Below are 14462 nucleotides of genomic sequence, written 5' to 3'. Positions count from 1 at the left end.
GTTTTGCCCCGTTCAAATGAGCTGGTAGGCCTATTGTCAAGGCTTCACATGGTTTGCTTAGTATGTCTATATATAGGACTAACTGCCGATCTTGGGCTCTTAATTATTTTTAACCTCTCGTTTAGGGCTGTATTGGTCATTATTCGAAATTAAATTTTCCAATTTCAATACTCTGAGTAAATATTACACTGAAATTTTAAAAGGAAAAAAATCATTTGTTTTAAAGTGGCTATTTCTAGATTCTATAAAAGCAAAATAAGATGTTACCAGTAAACTTCAAGTCAGGTAATGCATATGTTCAAAAATATACCTCAAATTACTTTTCCTTCAAAGTTTTCTTTGCCCGCCATTTCTATAAATGTGCATATTGTTTCTTCGTTCGTGGGAATTTTGAACAGCTGGATATTTGAATACTTGTATTCGATTGGAGGACGGTCGAATATTTTCTAGTATAACTGACACTCAAGCTGTCACTTGTGCACGACACTAACGTACTCATCTTGGCTGTAAGCCGCCCTCAGTGCTTCATGACGTGTACATTTTGTAGATAGGCCTATATTGGGAAGCGATGAGCTGAGGGAAGCGCTCTCGTGTATGACGTATGCTGTTCGCGAAAACCCTCAGCCTGTTTAGCTCCCAAAGTTTAGCTCCCAAAGTCAGTAAGTCAGTTTTTAAGAATGTACAGTTAACCGTACAACAGACAGATAGACGCAGAAAAAGCAATTGTGACATAGAATAGGCCTAATTATAACTTTAAACACAGTGAAAAACGCTCTAAACAATTAAAAACACCGTTCTACGGTTTCATATTCTCTATGATTTTTTTAGATTTGATGCGCTAATATTTTCTGTTGTAATTACAGATTTCATTTAAAGTGAAACACTTCTTTCCTTGAACAGGTAAGGACACGATGTTTACAGTTTCTTCCGAGCAAACTGGAGAAAATCTGAAACACTCTGACGGCCTGGCGGTGTGGACGGTACGGGTAGGCTTTCTGAGCTGGTGAACATGCCGTGAAAACCTTTCTTATAGTGCTTCCAAGTGACATGAACTCCTGCCTTCTCCAGTCGCTTGGCGTACATGATGCCATCATCCCTCAAAATGTCGTACTTGGCTGTTAAGATGTACGCCTCTGGGAGACCTTTGAGATTTTCTCGCATGAGAGGAGCGTAGTCTGGATTCAAAAGAACTCCTTTGATCTCATCGTAGATTCCTTCGTCCCCGAAGTCGGTTGAAGGCGCTTTGTAGCCCGTCTGCTTGAACCCAGCTGGGATGAGATCGTGCGAGAGACATTTTTGGACAAGAGGGGACCTCTTGGCAGCTGCTGAGGTGTGGTTGTTGATCAGCATGGCCTTCCGAGAACTTCCCTTTTTACCGTGGAGATACGAGTCCCACATGAATGTCATCATAGCCCTGTCCAGCAGCAATGTTGTGTAGTCACCATATTGCTGGTAAGACGGCGTGTGGAAGTCGAATGCCTGTAAGCAGGGGTAGAGCAAGACTTGCAACTTGATCTTGGGAAGATCCCGGTACTGACGGTCGAAGGTAAACCGTTGCGATACTGCTGCAGCCAGGTTCCCCCCGGCGCTATCACCCATGAGGGCTACTCTGGAAGGGTCAACGTTGTAGCCGTCGAGATGCTTCAGGAACCAGACCGTAGCAGCTGTGCAGTCGTCGATCGCTGCAGGAAAGCGATACTTTGGCGACAACAGATAGCTGAAATATGAAACAGACAAGCTTGAAGAGTGATGCATCTCAGCCACTTTTTGCATCAACGTCCAATGCTCATTTGAAAATCTCCGAACAGAAATAATTAATAGAATATTTGAAATTTCAACCTGTGTGTGTGTATGTGTTTTATTTTTATGTCTTCAGTTACACAGGGTTAAAAGTCAAATTCCAGAAACAAAACAAAGGCTTCTAGCTTTGTCTTCTTTTGGCCCTATTGTTTTGCTTTCTAGTGGCCCTCATCCTGAAATGGCTTTCAGAGGTCGTTGGCGACTTGTGTTTAAAATGTACATAAAAACATAACTTCGGCTCTCCTTGTAAGGAACCACTTATCCCATTTTCGTCCTGACAATTAATTAATAGCACTGATTAGGCGGTGAACGCAAACAGAAGTTTACTTACTCGACAGAAATTACAACAGCATCGAGCCCCTTCGCCAGCATGGCTGTTATGGGATGGTGGGTATCTGAGGGCAAAGGGGGAATTGATGTTTCAGTTTTTAATATCCGTCGAATTTCTGGCAAGATCATGACTGAAATCGAAGTTTGGTTAACTTTACAAAATGATCTCTTTATACACAGGGAGCGTCTAGTGTTTTCCAGTAATATGTTTTTTCTCCAATTTTTGTACTTTGCTGTACATGAACAAATGATTGGGGTTAACACAGAAGTATAACTTTAAAAATGCACTTTATTATATCTTTAGAAGGTGTTATGAGATCTTCAAGCTATTTTCGTCGATTTTTCTTGCAAGCCACGCAATAAAACTTGATTCCCGTAAATATGCAACGAGTCCCAAAGTTTTCTGGAAGTCTGTGAAAATATCACAAGTTCACAGCTTCCCTTCATTTCCCCAACAATCCACAATATACGTTGTGTTTTTTAAATTTCCTCGAATTTGTGCACAAACAACTAGGTAAAACTCCCAATCTCCCGATCTATTCTTAAGCTTTCTAACTGTAGACTGTAGGCGCTGCTGAGGCTACGCACCTAAGTTTCCTCGTATAAACCCTCCTCCGTGATAGTAGACAATAGCCGGCCGTTTACCGGTCTTTCCTTCCGCTGACTCATCGGCAAATATCCGGACCGGTACCCGGTCAAACACCGCTTCCCAGTACGGCACCTTAGGCCCGCCTTCCTGGAGGCTGGCCCTGGTTGTTTCATCCAGCCACTGGTCGAGGCCACTCGGGGTCCACCATTTAATGTAGGGTTTCTAAAACAGTGAATAACAAATTTAACATCTATAGAAGCTCAAGAAAACACAACTGCAATATCACTGAGGAATTAGGGCAGTGTTGAATGTCCTTTGATGCTGATGTCCCTGAAATCACAAGTGTAGCACAGAACCCCAGGGTCAGGGGTGGACACAGAATTTTTTTCCAGGGTGATTAAGGCCATTGTATTTTTTTTAATGTCACGAAGTACACATAGATAATAAATTAAATTGTTAAATATGCACTCAGAAGTAATAACTTTTCATGGATGTCATCTTTTTATAGTATGTTTTTCTATCGTTCTTTTAAATTATTTCATTTCTGGTGTCCAAGCAGGGGGATCGACCCCCACCCCTTGATCCGCACGCGAGGGCTGGACATATAGAATTACGGGCCCTTTTCAAATGTGCTCGGGCCAAAAATTGTAATCGATATGACATCAAGTGGCTTGTCGACAATTATTGTGTTTTCCAGGCACGTCATGCGCTGGCTGGAGACATCATCAAGCCCATAATTATTTTACCACAAAGTGTATCGTTGTTGACTGAGGTGCAACTCCAAGGTATCTGAACTTTTTGACAACACAACAATTCTCATCTCAATGTCTGCGTTGTGGTTTTTCAGGCAACCCTGTGCATCTTTTACCCTCGGTTCCTTCCCCTTCCATGAAGCCTATTTTTAGGCCGAAGTAAACAGGTTTTAAACTACAACTGAAGTCTTTGGCTTTAATGAATTGATTCACAGAGTCAGAGTCAGCCATTCGCATGCCTGACCCAATAGTGTAAATTTGTGCCGGGGACTAGGAGAGGGGGTAGGAATGACTGATAAAAAAATCCCAGGGTTGGGGCATTGCTGGACGCCAAGATACTTTGAGAGTTTTCCCATGACAAAGTTAATATGTAAGCCTAAACTCTAAACCATACAACAAATTACATACTTTTAAGGCTGAAAATATATTTCGTGCTGGGAAGTTAAAAAATACCTAGAAATCCACCCTTTTTTCACCATAAAAACTGTGAAAAATGATCTATCTATCCCCCCCACACACACACACAAATTGGGGAGATACCCTTCATCCTCCCGCAGGATTTACACCCCCTGTGTGATCCAAGCATCATATTTCGGGCTTTAATGTACAAACTTTTCATGAGGTATAAACTTTGAAAACTTGCTACATTCACCAAGAAATCCCGGCTTCCCTTTTTTCTTCTTTTTTTTCAAGCACTTCATTAATATGGGACTCTGCAGTCGGTTCACTTTATGGCATTAGTATAGTTCTTTATGTATTTAATTAATACCTGTTGTAGATTACTTTATTGCGCAATTTTTGCTCGGTCTTAATCCTGTTTGACTGAAACACTGTAACATAAATTTGCGTTACTTATGAATGGACGCTAGAAGTCAAGACATTGAAGACGCGTTAACAATCGACTGGTCACAGCGCCCTTATGATTTGAGCAGCATAAACAGCACTCAAAAACATAATCCAGGTATTTGCTGGAATTTTTGAATCAAACAAGTGCATTTAAAACCCTGAAAAGTTTCTGTTCTTTTTTCAAGCCAGGACACATAGGCGTGTACAACACGTGTAAATACATAATTGAGTAGGCCTACTAGGCCTATCCGTTCAATATAGTACATGTAGGGCCTGCCTAGAAAATGGAATGAATGAACTAACGGATCCAATAAGATGGTACTCGCTGTACAGCCATATTTCATCATTAAGCAAAGGCTTTCAGACAAGTAAGTAATTAAGCTGCTATTACAGTGTTAAATGAATGACAATTACAAGTTTCTCAGGTGTTCAAGACACACATCAAATTAAAGCTCATTTCCTCATTATTTATTTCCTTTAAAGATATATATCTCTGTCAAGAGATGATTACCATAAAACAGTCACAAAACCCATTGTCGGTTGTTAAATTGATGCGTACATTCCATTTCAAAATGGACCAACTTGGAGGCCCTTGTTGTTTTGTTTAATATTTTCAGAAACTCAGCTGGTAGACCTGCTAGTACAGTACAAGTAGCTTCCATCCTTTTCCACAAGCCGGACGGAGAGCAAATATTGATTTGGCCCGCGCAGGCAGTTTGGGGGCCGGCACTATCTAATGGCCATTTTTCAAAAATTTAAACTGCATGAAAACGCTTGTAGCCTGCTTCCTAATCATGAAGTCATTGTGCACAATGACTACACAATCCATGTGCAGATACTGGTCAGCCAGCGTGATATGTCGTCGACCTACCAAACTTCGCCGGAGTGAAAACAATTTCACCGTCCACGGGCTGTCCCCAACATCGTCCGGGACCGGTTCCAGCACTACGTACGCCACCACAGCAACCACGACCACTAGCGCGGCCAGGACAATCCGCGTCATGACGATTTTGTTCAACCTGAGTTGCTCTAGACGAACAACGTAGGCCTGCTGTATAGGCGAGATATCCAATACGTGGGATTGCATATATAGCTCGTATCAGCTGCATGATCAAGACGTCACTGAACATTGCGTAATCCCGGCTAAGGTTGGAGGTCACAGGAGCGATTGAATAGCTTGTTGCATTACAAAAAGATAACACCGCAATTCAACTCACTGAGTGTTATTATTATTATTAAGCAGTCTGATGATTATTACTGGAAACAAATATCACTGTATTTCCTTTAGTGAAAGGTTAATCATATTCCCTGGAAAAAACAGAGGTTTAGTTTAAAAGGGGGAAGGTCCCTGTCAATCTTCAATAAATTTGAATCAGCCTGAGTTGTTTTCACGCGATGCGTTATACCATGCTTATACCTTCAAGTTCCGGGTTTATCAAACGTGTGGGGCCGGGTACTGGCCTACGCGTGAACAAATCTATGAGTCCCTGAACACGTTTACTCCCATACGCAAAGGTCAGCAGGTTACAATATGAAAGTTTGTGGTCCGTCCTCCATGGTTACGCATGAGAGATTGATGTTCAACAAATAAAGCAGTAACCGGCAAACCCGAGGGACCATAGGTGGATTTCATATTAGCGTTGTCTGTGCATATCAGCATCGAAACCATGGGCCTCTGTGTTGAACTCGGTCGCGCGCCGTGCCCGCCCGCGGAGTCGACACAGTATATGCAGTATCCGTTTCTTAAGCGTGATGCCACTTCAGTTCGAACCACGCCCACTGCACATGCAGATACACGATCATCGCAGGTACGTTAATTTGCGGTAAATTGCCGTTATTTTTTCGTTTGATTTGACGTGTGGAGTCATCCTGAAAGACTCTTCCACAAAAAAATTGCAGCCTGAAAAGTCTGATTCAACATAATTTATGTATTTTGCGTCTTGACTCCTTACTCTCATTCGTCTGAACGTATTTAGAATTGAAACTGACACATACAGCCTCGTTTTCAAACGCGGAAGTGTGCAGATCGACGCTAAAAGCGTCGCATTGGGATCCCTCTATTGGTTTCTATATGTTCCAGCACCCTGAATCTTTTCTGGGGTACTGGTGTATGGCACCTCGTAGGCCTGCTTTGAATACACGTCTTTTATAACCCAGCTCTCCACTGAGTCCGGCACACTCTCCAGAGGCAATATGTTTCCTTCTTAAACTTAGTTTTGCTTATTCAGGGTCCTACACTGGAACGCCGGTGAGTTGTTGTGATGGAAACAGCCGTCTGATGGATAATTTTTTAGTTAATGATCTACGTAATCAGATATGCAGTAGCCTTTTTCGAGCAGTAATCTATCTTCAAGTTGACTTGTGGGGAATGAAGACACTTCGCCCTACGATCCACTGTGTGTGACTTAAACATGCCCTGTTCATTAAAAAACAGTTGTGCAGCCAGCCCAAAGTTATATACTCCATTAATGGCTTGGGCTGGGAGTAAAGCTTTTGTGTAAATACAGGTGTACATAGCTAGCCAACACTCGATAGGTGAATTCATCTCACGCCTAAAAGCATTACTAAAGACGTTTTCTTCTCATGTACAATAAGGATAACAGTGGAGGGATGAATATGTTTAACTCGAAGAAACATTAAAAAGGTTGAGATTCTTTGATTAACGGGCGAATCAAAGAATTTCCTCTTTTTGTCGTTTCTCATGAACATAATTTACAGTGGACTGTAGTGTAAATTCCTTTTAAGAACTCGTCCTTTCACGCTGGGATAGATGAGCGCGACCTGTGCTTCCATTGTCATCGGGAAAGTCTTATCCAGCCCGTGACCACATGTTTGCCTGATGCTGCTTCAGTGGCCATGCGATCATTCCACTAGAAATCTGGTTTTTGAATTAGTCCAATCATGACCACTGGCCCACATGCAGTCCTTTTTATACAGGGCAGCCGTGCTCATGCTTCGAGTGCACGACGACAAAAAGTAATGATTTGCTATTTTGATCACTTAAATGATTTAATACCTTTACCCAAGACTGCTATAGTAAATTACGAAAATGATATTTTCGTCTGACACCTACTACGCCGTCAGATTCATATCAGGAAGAAAAAGTGTCAATATTTGACGTTAGAGCCGGGCAGAGGAAGCCCAAAGAATCAAGACGTCAGTCTGGCGACCGTCGATGGTTTTATAACCTTCCTCGCGCTTATTAATTTCCAAGAATAATTATTTTGACATTCATATTAATTCAACTTAGAGATTCTTTGTTGTTGATTCTGCCTTACTTTAAATACTTCTTATATCATATCCCATATTGAGATTTTTTAATGCTATTAATTAAAAATTTGATTTTGGCGATTCCGATTTTAAAGTGATATACTGAATAATCGAGTAAAATCGATACACAGACGGAGTCTGAACTCACATAAAACGAGGACCAATTTCGGACATGTATATCTGTCATGGCAGCAACTTTGTTGCCATTCTCAAATACTAGAGGTTTGCATAGTTAGTTAAGACAACAACTGAAGGTCTTATTTGTTTGCTATCATACTATATTCGGTTTGCCACCAGGAAATTGGATAACAGGTAAGGGCACGATCTCACAGTTTCTTCCGAGCAAACTGGAGAAAATCTGAAACACACTGACGGCCTGGCGGTGTGGACGGTTCAGGTAGGCTTTCAGAGCTGGTGAACATGCCGTGAAAACCTTTCTCATAGTGCTTCCAAGTGACATGAACTCCTGCCTTCTCCAGTCGCTTGGCGTACATGATGCCGTCATCCCTCAAAATGTCGTACTTGGCTGTTAAGATGTACGCCTCTGGGAGACCTTTGAGATTTTCTCGCATGAGAGGAGCGTAGTCTGGATTCAAAAGAACTCCTTTGATCTCGTCGTAGATTCCTTCGTCCCCGAAGTCGGTTGAATGCGCTTTGTAGCCCGTCTGCTTGAACCCAGCTGGGATGAGATCGTGCGAGAGACATTTTTGGACAAGAGGGGACCTCTTGGCAGCTGCTGAGGTGTGGTTGTTGATCAGCATGGCCTTCCAAGAACTTCCCTTTTTACCGTGGAGATACGAGTCCCACATGAATGTCATCGTAGCCCTGTCCAGCAGTAATGTTGTGTAGTCACCATATTGCTGGTAGGACGGCGTGTGGAAGTCGAATGCCTGTAAGCAGGGGTAGAGCAAGACTTGCAACTTGATCTTGGGAAGATCCCGGTACTGACGGTCGAAGGTAAACCGTTGCGATACTGCTGCAGCCAGGTTCCCCCCGGCGCTATCACCCATGAGGGCTACTCTGGAAGGGTCAACGTTGTAGCCGTCGAGATGCTTCAGGAACCAGACCGTAGCAGCTGTGCAGTCGTCGATCGCTGCAGGAAAGCGATACTTTGGCGACAACAGATAGCTGAAATATGAAACAGACAAGCTTGAAGAGTGACGCATCACAGCCACTTTTTGCATCAACGTCCCATGCTCATTTGAAAATCTCCGAACTGAAATAATTAATAGAATACTTGAAATTTCAACATGTGTATGTTTATATGTTTTATTTTCATGTCTTCAGTTACACAGGGTTGAAAGTCAAATTCCATATTCAGAAACAAAACAAAGGCTTCTGGCTTTGTCTTCTTTTGGCCCTATTGTTTTGCTTCTAGTGGCCCTCATCCTGAAATGGCTTTCAAAGGTCTTTGTCGACTTGTGTTTAAAATGTACATGAAAACATAACTTCTATTCTCCTTGTAAAGAACTGATTAGGCGGTGAACGCAAACAGACGTTTACTTACTCGACAGAAATTACAACAGCATCGAGCCCCTTCGCCAGCATGGCTGTTATGGGATGGTAGGTATCTGAGGGCAAAGGGGGAATTGGTGTTTCAGTTTTTAATATCCGTCGAATTTCTGGCAAGATCATGACTGAAATCGAACTTTGGTTAATTTTACAAAATGACCTCTTAAACACAGGGAGGGTCTAGTGGTTTCCAGTAATATGTTTTTTCTCCAATTTTTGCATTTTGCTGTACATGAACAAAGGATTGGGGTTATTACAGAAGTATAACTTTAAAAGATGCACTTTATTAATATCTTTAGAAGGTGTTATGAGATCTTCCAAGCTATTTTCGTCGATTTTTCTTGCAAGCCACGCAATAAAACTTGATTCCCGTAAATCTGCAACGAGCCCAAAAGTTTTCTGGAAGTCTGTGAAAATATCACAAGTTCAGGGCTTCCTTTCATTTCCCCAACGATCCACAATATACGTTGTTTTTTTAATTTTCCTCGAATTTATATACAAACAACTAGGTAAAACTCCCGCTCTATTCTTAAGCTTTCTAACTGTAGACTGTAGGGGCTGCTGAGGCTACGCACCTACGTTTCTGTGTATAAACCCCCCTCCGTGATAGTAGACAATAGCCGGCCGTTTACTGGTCTTTCCTTCCGCTGGCTCAACGGCAAATATCCGGACTGGTACCCGGTCAAACACTGCTTCCCAGTACGGCACCTTAGGCCTGCCTTCCCGGTAGTTGGCCCTGGTCATTTCATCCAGCCACTGGTCGAGGCCAGTCGGTGTCCACCATTTAATGTAGGGTCTCTAAAACAGTGAATAACAAATTTAACATCTATAGAAGCTCAAGAAAACACAATGGGGATTTCAGTGAGGAATTAGGGCAGTGTTGAATGTCCTTTTTCCTTTAATCCTTTAAATCACATGTATAGCACAGAACCCCGTGGTCAGGGGCGGACGCATAATTTTTTTTCAAGGGGGGGTTAAGGCCCATCAAATTTTGTTAAATGTCACAAAGTACACATAGATAATGCATTAAATAGTTATTCATGCTCTCAGAAATAATAACTCTTGATGCATGTCATCTTTTATATTAATAATCTATGTTTTTCTAATTTTCTTCTAAATAATTTCATTTCAGGTGTCCAAGCACGGTCGCCCCACCCCCCTTGATTCGCGACTGAGGACTGTACATATAGAATTAACGGGCTATCTTCAAATGTGATTGCGACAAAAATTGTAATCGATATGACATCCTCAAGTGGCCTGTCGAAAATGATTTTGTTTTCCAGCGCACGTCATGCGCTGGTTGGAGACATCATCAAGCCCATGGCTAATTATTTAAAGATTATTTAACTCAACTCTAAAACTCTGGTATCTGAACTTTTGGACAGCACAGCAATTCTCATCCCAATGTCTGTGTTCTGGTTGTGCAGGCAATAACTCAAGCCCTGTGCATCTTTTACCCTCGAGTCTTCCCCTTCCAGCCTATTTTTCGGGTATGCAGTTAACTGATAAAGCCACTGTAAAATACATGTACAGAGTTGCATACTTCTAGCTCTTCTGTAACACAACAGACTAATAACCTGGTCAACTACGCATTAAATTACCACTCTGCACCCTACTGCAATTTGCTAGGTATTGCTAAACATCTCACTTCCGTAAAATTTTAAGTCCCCCAATACCAATTTTTCGATTTTTCCGAGAAGACTCAAGACCAACGTCACGTGTTTGTGATGCAAATATGCCTGTCTTTTGTCGGTTTATTCACAGCGCCCTCTGTTGCTTGCTGATAAAGTTATCAAGCTGTCCCATCTTGCCCCGTGTCCCATCATGTCCCATCTTCCCTTAGTTCTTCATGTTTGATACCTGTTGCAGATTAATTTATTGCACAACTCTTGCTTGGTCCTAATTCTGTTAGACTGAAACACCAGTAACATAAATTTGCGTTACTTGTGGAATGGACGCCAGTCGAGCTAGACACTGAAGGCGCGTTTAATAATTGACTGGTTACAGCGCCATCACGATGTGGGCAGTATAAAAAGCACTCAAAAACTGAATTCAGGAAAACTAATTGCTCAAATATTTGAATTAAACCAGTTCATTGAAAAGCCATTTAAACATCTTAACATTTTCTTTTCTTTTTTTCACACCAGGACGCATAAGCGTGCACAACACATGTAAATACATAATTATGTACATAGATTCATTCAACTTAGTACCTATAGAAAATGGAATGGATGAACTAATGGAAAATAGTATTCTCTGTGCAGCCATATTTCATCATCAAGCAAAGGGTTATAGACCAGAAAATAATTACAGTGATTAATACACCCACTTCAAAAATGACGACAATTACAATTTTCTCCAGTGTTCAAGACACACGTCAAATTTAAAGCTCCTTTCCTCATTATTTGGTTATTTCCTTTGAAGATACCTCTGTCAAGAGATGATCACCATAAAAACAATCACAAAATCTCCTGCCAGTTCTTAAAGTGATGCGTACACTCCATTTCAAACTGGACCAACTTGGAGGGCCCTTGCTGTTTTGTCTATAATTTCAGAAATTTAGCTCGCAGACCTGCTAGTAGCTTCCATCCTTTCCTTTAAGCCTGAGTACAAATCTTGATTTGGCCCGCGCATGTAATTATTTTTGGGACGGCAGTATTTGTCACCCACTCGGCAAAAAAGGCCCTGAAATAATGCTATGCCTCCGAATGTTAAAGACCATACCATACACCTGCCAGCGCCAGAGATCAATTCTAAATTTTACTGTATCTCGGGAATAGAATGTGCAACTGACATCAAAAATACACAAATTTAATCCTCATTAAAATGCCTCTCTATCCGTGGGCATCACTCCAAATCAAATCGTCACACATAGGCCCAAGGGCCATTTTTGCAGAGCCAGTCATATTTAATGGCCTGCAACCATATGACCATTGAACCTGATCACATTTTTATGGTGGCCCTGAAGGTCAATTAAAGTTCACGACTTGTCGCAAATGTTTGTGCAACGTCAGGAATTCACTCACGACTTGTCTTGAATATTTGTGCGACGTCGTGCATATTTTTCACGACTAGTCGTGAATAGTTTCCCGTCTAGTTGTGAATATTTGTGCGATCGTACATTTTTAAACCACTTAAGTTCCGAATTTTTTTTCATTAGCTTGGAGGGCAAGTGCGCAGTCATGTAGTCGAGGCCAATTAAGACCTTCACAAGAACCAGCACAAAACCCCCAGTCTAAATTCAAGTCATGAGCTAATAAAATAAACTGCAACAAAAGCATTCCTTTGTCACTGTTCAGCCTGTTACTTGTGACTGGTCTTGTGTCTGGTCTTGTGGTGGTCTCGACTACAACACTGTAAGTGTGCTAATAATTAAACCGCAAATACATGATGCCTGCCTGGCCTTGCGCATTCTTCATGCAAATGGCGGTGCAGTGAGCATGCATTTATATTATTGCATGGTTGTCCACTTGCGATGCCAAATGGACAGTGAAACTGTGCATTGAGGAAGAAAAAAGGACATTAAGAAACGACGTGGCCTTGGCTCAGAAAAACAAGCTTTGCTTTCCCCATAGTTTGTTCCAACTGTTTCCTAGAGCTAGGTGTAAGTCTTCTCCCCCATTGGAAAAACGGGGAGACGCAGAGACAACAGACCTAGCCGTAGCCTGTAGTAGCCTGTCACGGACGGCCTTAACAAGCCTTTGTGTGCTGGTCGGGCAAATATCAAACCCTTCAAGTTACTGGAAAAATATTCGCGACAAAGTTTGCGACTAGTAAATTTATTCATGACATGTCGTGAAAAATATTCACGACATCGCAAAACTATTTACGACTGGTCGTGAAAAATCTTCAGGCGTCGTAAAAAATATTCACTACAGGTCATGAAAAATATCAACGACGTCGTGCGAATATTCACGACGTCGCAAAAACATTAACGACTAGTTGTGCATAAATTCACGACGTCGCGAAAATATTCGCGAATAGGTGTGAATAATTTCATGACGTCTCAAATATTCGGGACAAGTCGTGAATAAATCCACGAAGTCGCACAGAAATTGACGACTGGTCGTGAATTTTATGTCCCTTCAGTGCCACCATACCTTCCACACCTTCACAATCTTCACAAAATTTAATTTGCATGATGCCTGAAGCCTGCTTCCTGAACATGAAGTGCACAGTGACTGCACAAACCAATGCAGAATGAGTTACCAACCATGTATCGTGATATACCGTCGACCTACCAAACTTTGTTGGAGTGAAAACAATTTCACCGTCCACGGGCTGTCCCCGACATCGTCCGGGACCGGTTCCAGCACTACGTACGCTACCACAGCAACCACGACCACCAGTACGGCCAGGACAGCCCGCGCCATGATGATTTAGTTCACGGTGATCTGAACCCAAATCTGAGTTGCACTTGATTAACAACATAGGCTAGGCCCGCGCGCTGTGCATGATAAATAACAACATTGCCTGATCCCGGCCGAGGTTAGAGGTCACAGGAGCGATTGACTAGCTTGTTGCGCTACACAAAGTAAAAACACCGCATTTCAAACTTACTTACAAGCGGCCTGCTGATTATTACTGGAGACAAATATCTCCTTTAGTGAAAGGTCCATCAAAATTATTTCCCCCGGAAACTTCGGTGGAACAGGATATCATGATTTCCCGAGCAATAAAGTAGTAACTGGCAAACCCACGGGACCACATACGGGGGATTTCTATGTGTTCCATCTTTGAGGTGGAGATACTAGTGTGTGGCACCTCGTGATGTCACGATCGTGCTGGACCTCTGATGTGTTGTAATGATAATGAGTGAATAATCTACCTATTCGAAATAAACAAGTCAAGCATGCAGCGTTCGCACGTGCGCTTGCACGAGGTTGAAGCTGCCCCGAAAAATATACGCGATCACTGAGGCAAAGGCGGTCCCGCGTGGTGGTGTTGTTTACATTTAATCACGTGGGTGAAAACGGTCTATACTTTGAACGCACATCTTAGAGAGATCAGGCTTATAATCTTGCTCTATGCTCTATGCTAATCATTGGGAATTGTTGATCGTAATTTGTAACAAGATTTAATAATTAAATAAAATCGACACTGTGCATGTGCTCTGGTAACATATCGCAGTCCGTTTGGCAGACAAGGAAGAATAAGTTGAAATATTTTGGTGCAGCTGTCGGAAAGGGATGCCACGTGTGTCCTGTGTATTGGCGAACGTGATATCACGACGACCACTCGTAATGTACATGTACCTCCAGGCCCACCATAACACAGGAAATATATTACATTGTACTTGTAGTTAATGTTAATGAGGGGTAGGCCTACTCTCGACACTGCAGGAAAAATCCTTTGCAAGGCTG

General features: G+C 42.1%; 2 protein-coding genes across 4 annotated transcripts; both read right to left on the bottom strand.

Annotated features, from left to right (window-relative positions):
- Nucleotides 1-103: 103 nt before the first annotated feature.
- On the bottom strand, nucleotides 104-6570 carry LOC110985391 (neutral cholesterol ester hydrolase 1-like). The gene is made up of 4 exons (XM_022246378.2): nucleotides 5189-6570; nucleotides 2719-2941; nucleotides 2132-2195; nucleotides 104-1717 (listed from the first exon to the last, which is right to left on the bottom strand). The coding sequence occupies exons 1-4, from the start codon at nucleotides 5402-5404 to the stop codon at nucleotides 916-918; spliced, it is 1305 nt and encodes a 434-aa protein (XP_022102070.2). The 5' UTR covers nucleotides 5405-6570; the 3' UTR covers nucleotides 104-915.
- Nucleotides 6571-7297: 727 nt separating this feature from the next.
- On the bottom strand, nucleotides 7298-13869 carry LOC110985339 (neutral cholesterol ester hydrolase 1-like). Of its 3 annotated transcripts, none has more exons than XM_087145564.1 (4): nucleotides 13660-13869; nucleotides 9675-9897; nucleotides 9095-9158; nucleotides 7298-8715 (listed from the first exon to the last, which is right to left on the bottom strand). In XM_087145564.1, the coding sequence occupies exons 2-4, from the start codon at nucleotides 9841-9843 to the stop codon at nucleotides 7914-7916; spliced, it is 1035 nt and encodes a 344-aa protein (XP_087001690.1). In that variant the 5' UTR covers nucleotides 9844-9897; nucleotides 13660-13869; the 3' UTR covers nucleotides 7298-7913. The 3 variants fall into 3 exon arrangements, with proteins under 3 accessions (XP_087001690.1, XP_087001691.1, XP_087001689.1); XM_087145565.1 differs by having other exon boundaries at nucleotides 13664-13869; XM_087145563.1 differs by lacking the exon at nucleotides 13660-13869 and adding an exon at nucleotides 13341-13569.
- Nucleotides 13870-14462: the final 593 nt, after the last annotated feature.

The sequence above is a fragment of the Acanthaster planci genome, linkage group LG14 (assembly GCF_054643075.1).
Source record: "Acanthaster planci isolate LZ-2023a linkage group LG14, COTS_SCS, whole genome shotgun sequence".
NCBI classification, from domain to species: domain Eukaryota; kingdom Metazoa; phylum Echinodermata; class Asteroidea; order Valvatida; family Acanthasteridae; genus Acanthaster; species Acanthaster planci.
This window is presented reverse-complemented; position numbering and strand designations above follow the sequence as displayed.

Coding starts and splice junctions, on each gene's coding strand:
- LOC110985391 (XM_022246378.2), bottom strand. CDS start 5,404: ATGCAATCCCACGTATTGGATATCTCGCCTATACAGCAGGCCTACGTT. Junction 2,942..5,188: donor TTTCACTCCGGCGAAGTTTG/GTAGGTCGACGA, acceptor TCACTGTTTTAG/AAACCCTACATTAAATGGTG. Junction 2,196..2,718: donor GTTTATACGAGGAAACTTAG/GTGCGTAGCCTC, acceptor CTTTGCCCTCAG/ATACCCACCATCCCATAACA.
- LOC110985339 (XM_087145563.1), bottom strand. CDS start 13,472: ATGGCGCGGGCTGTCCTGGCCGTACTGGTGGTCGTGGTTGCTGTGGTA. Junction 9,898..13,340: donor TTTCACTCCAACAAAGTTTG/GTAGGTCGACGG, acceptor TCACTGTTTTAG/AGACCCTACATTAAATGGTG. Junction 8,716..9,094: donor GCTGTTGTAATTTCTGTCGA/GTAAGTAAACGT, acceptor TTCATATTTCAG/CTATCTGTTGTCGCCAAAGT.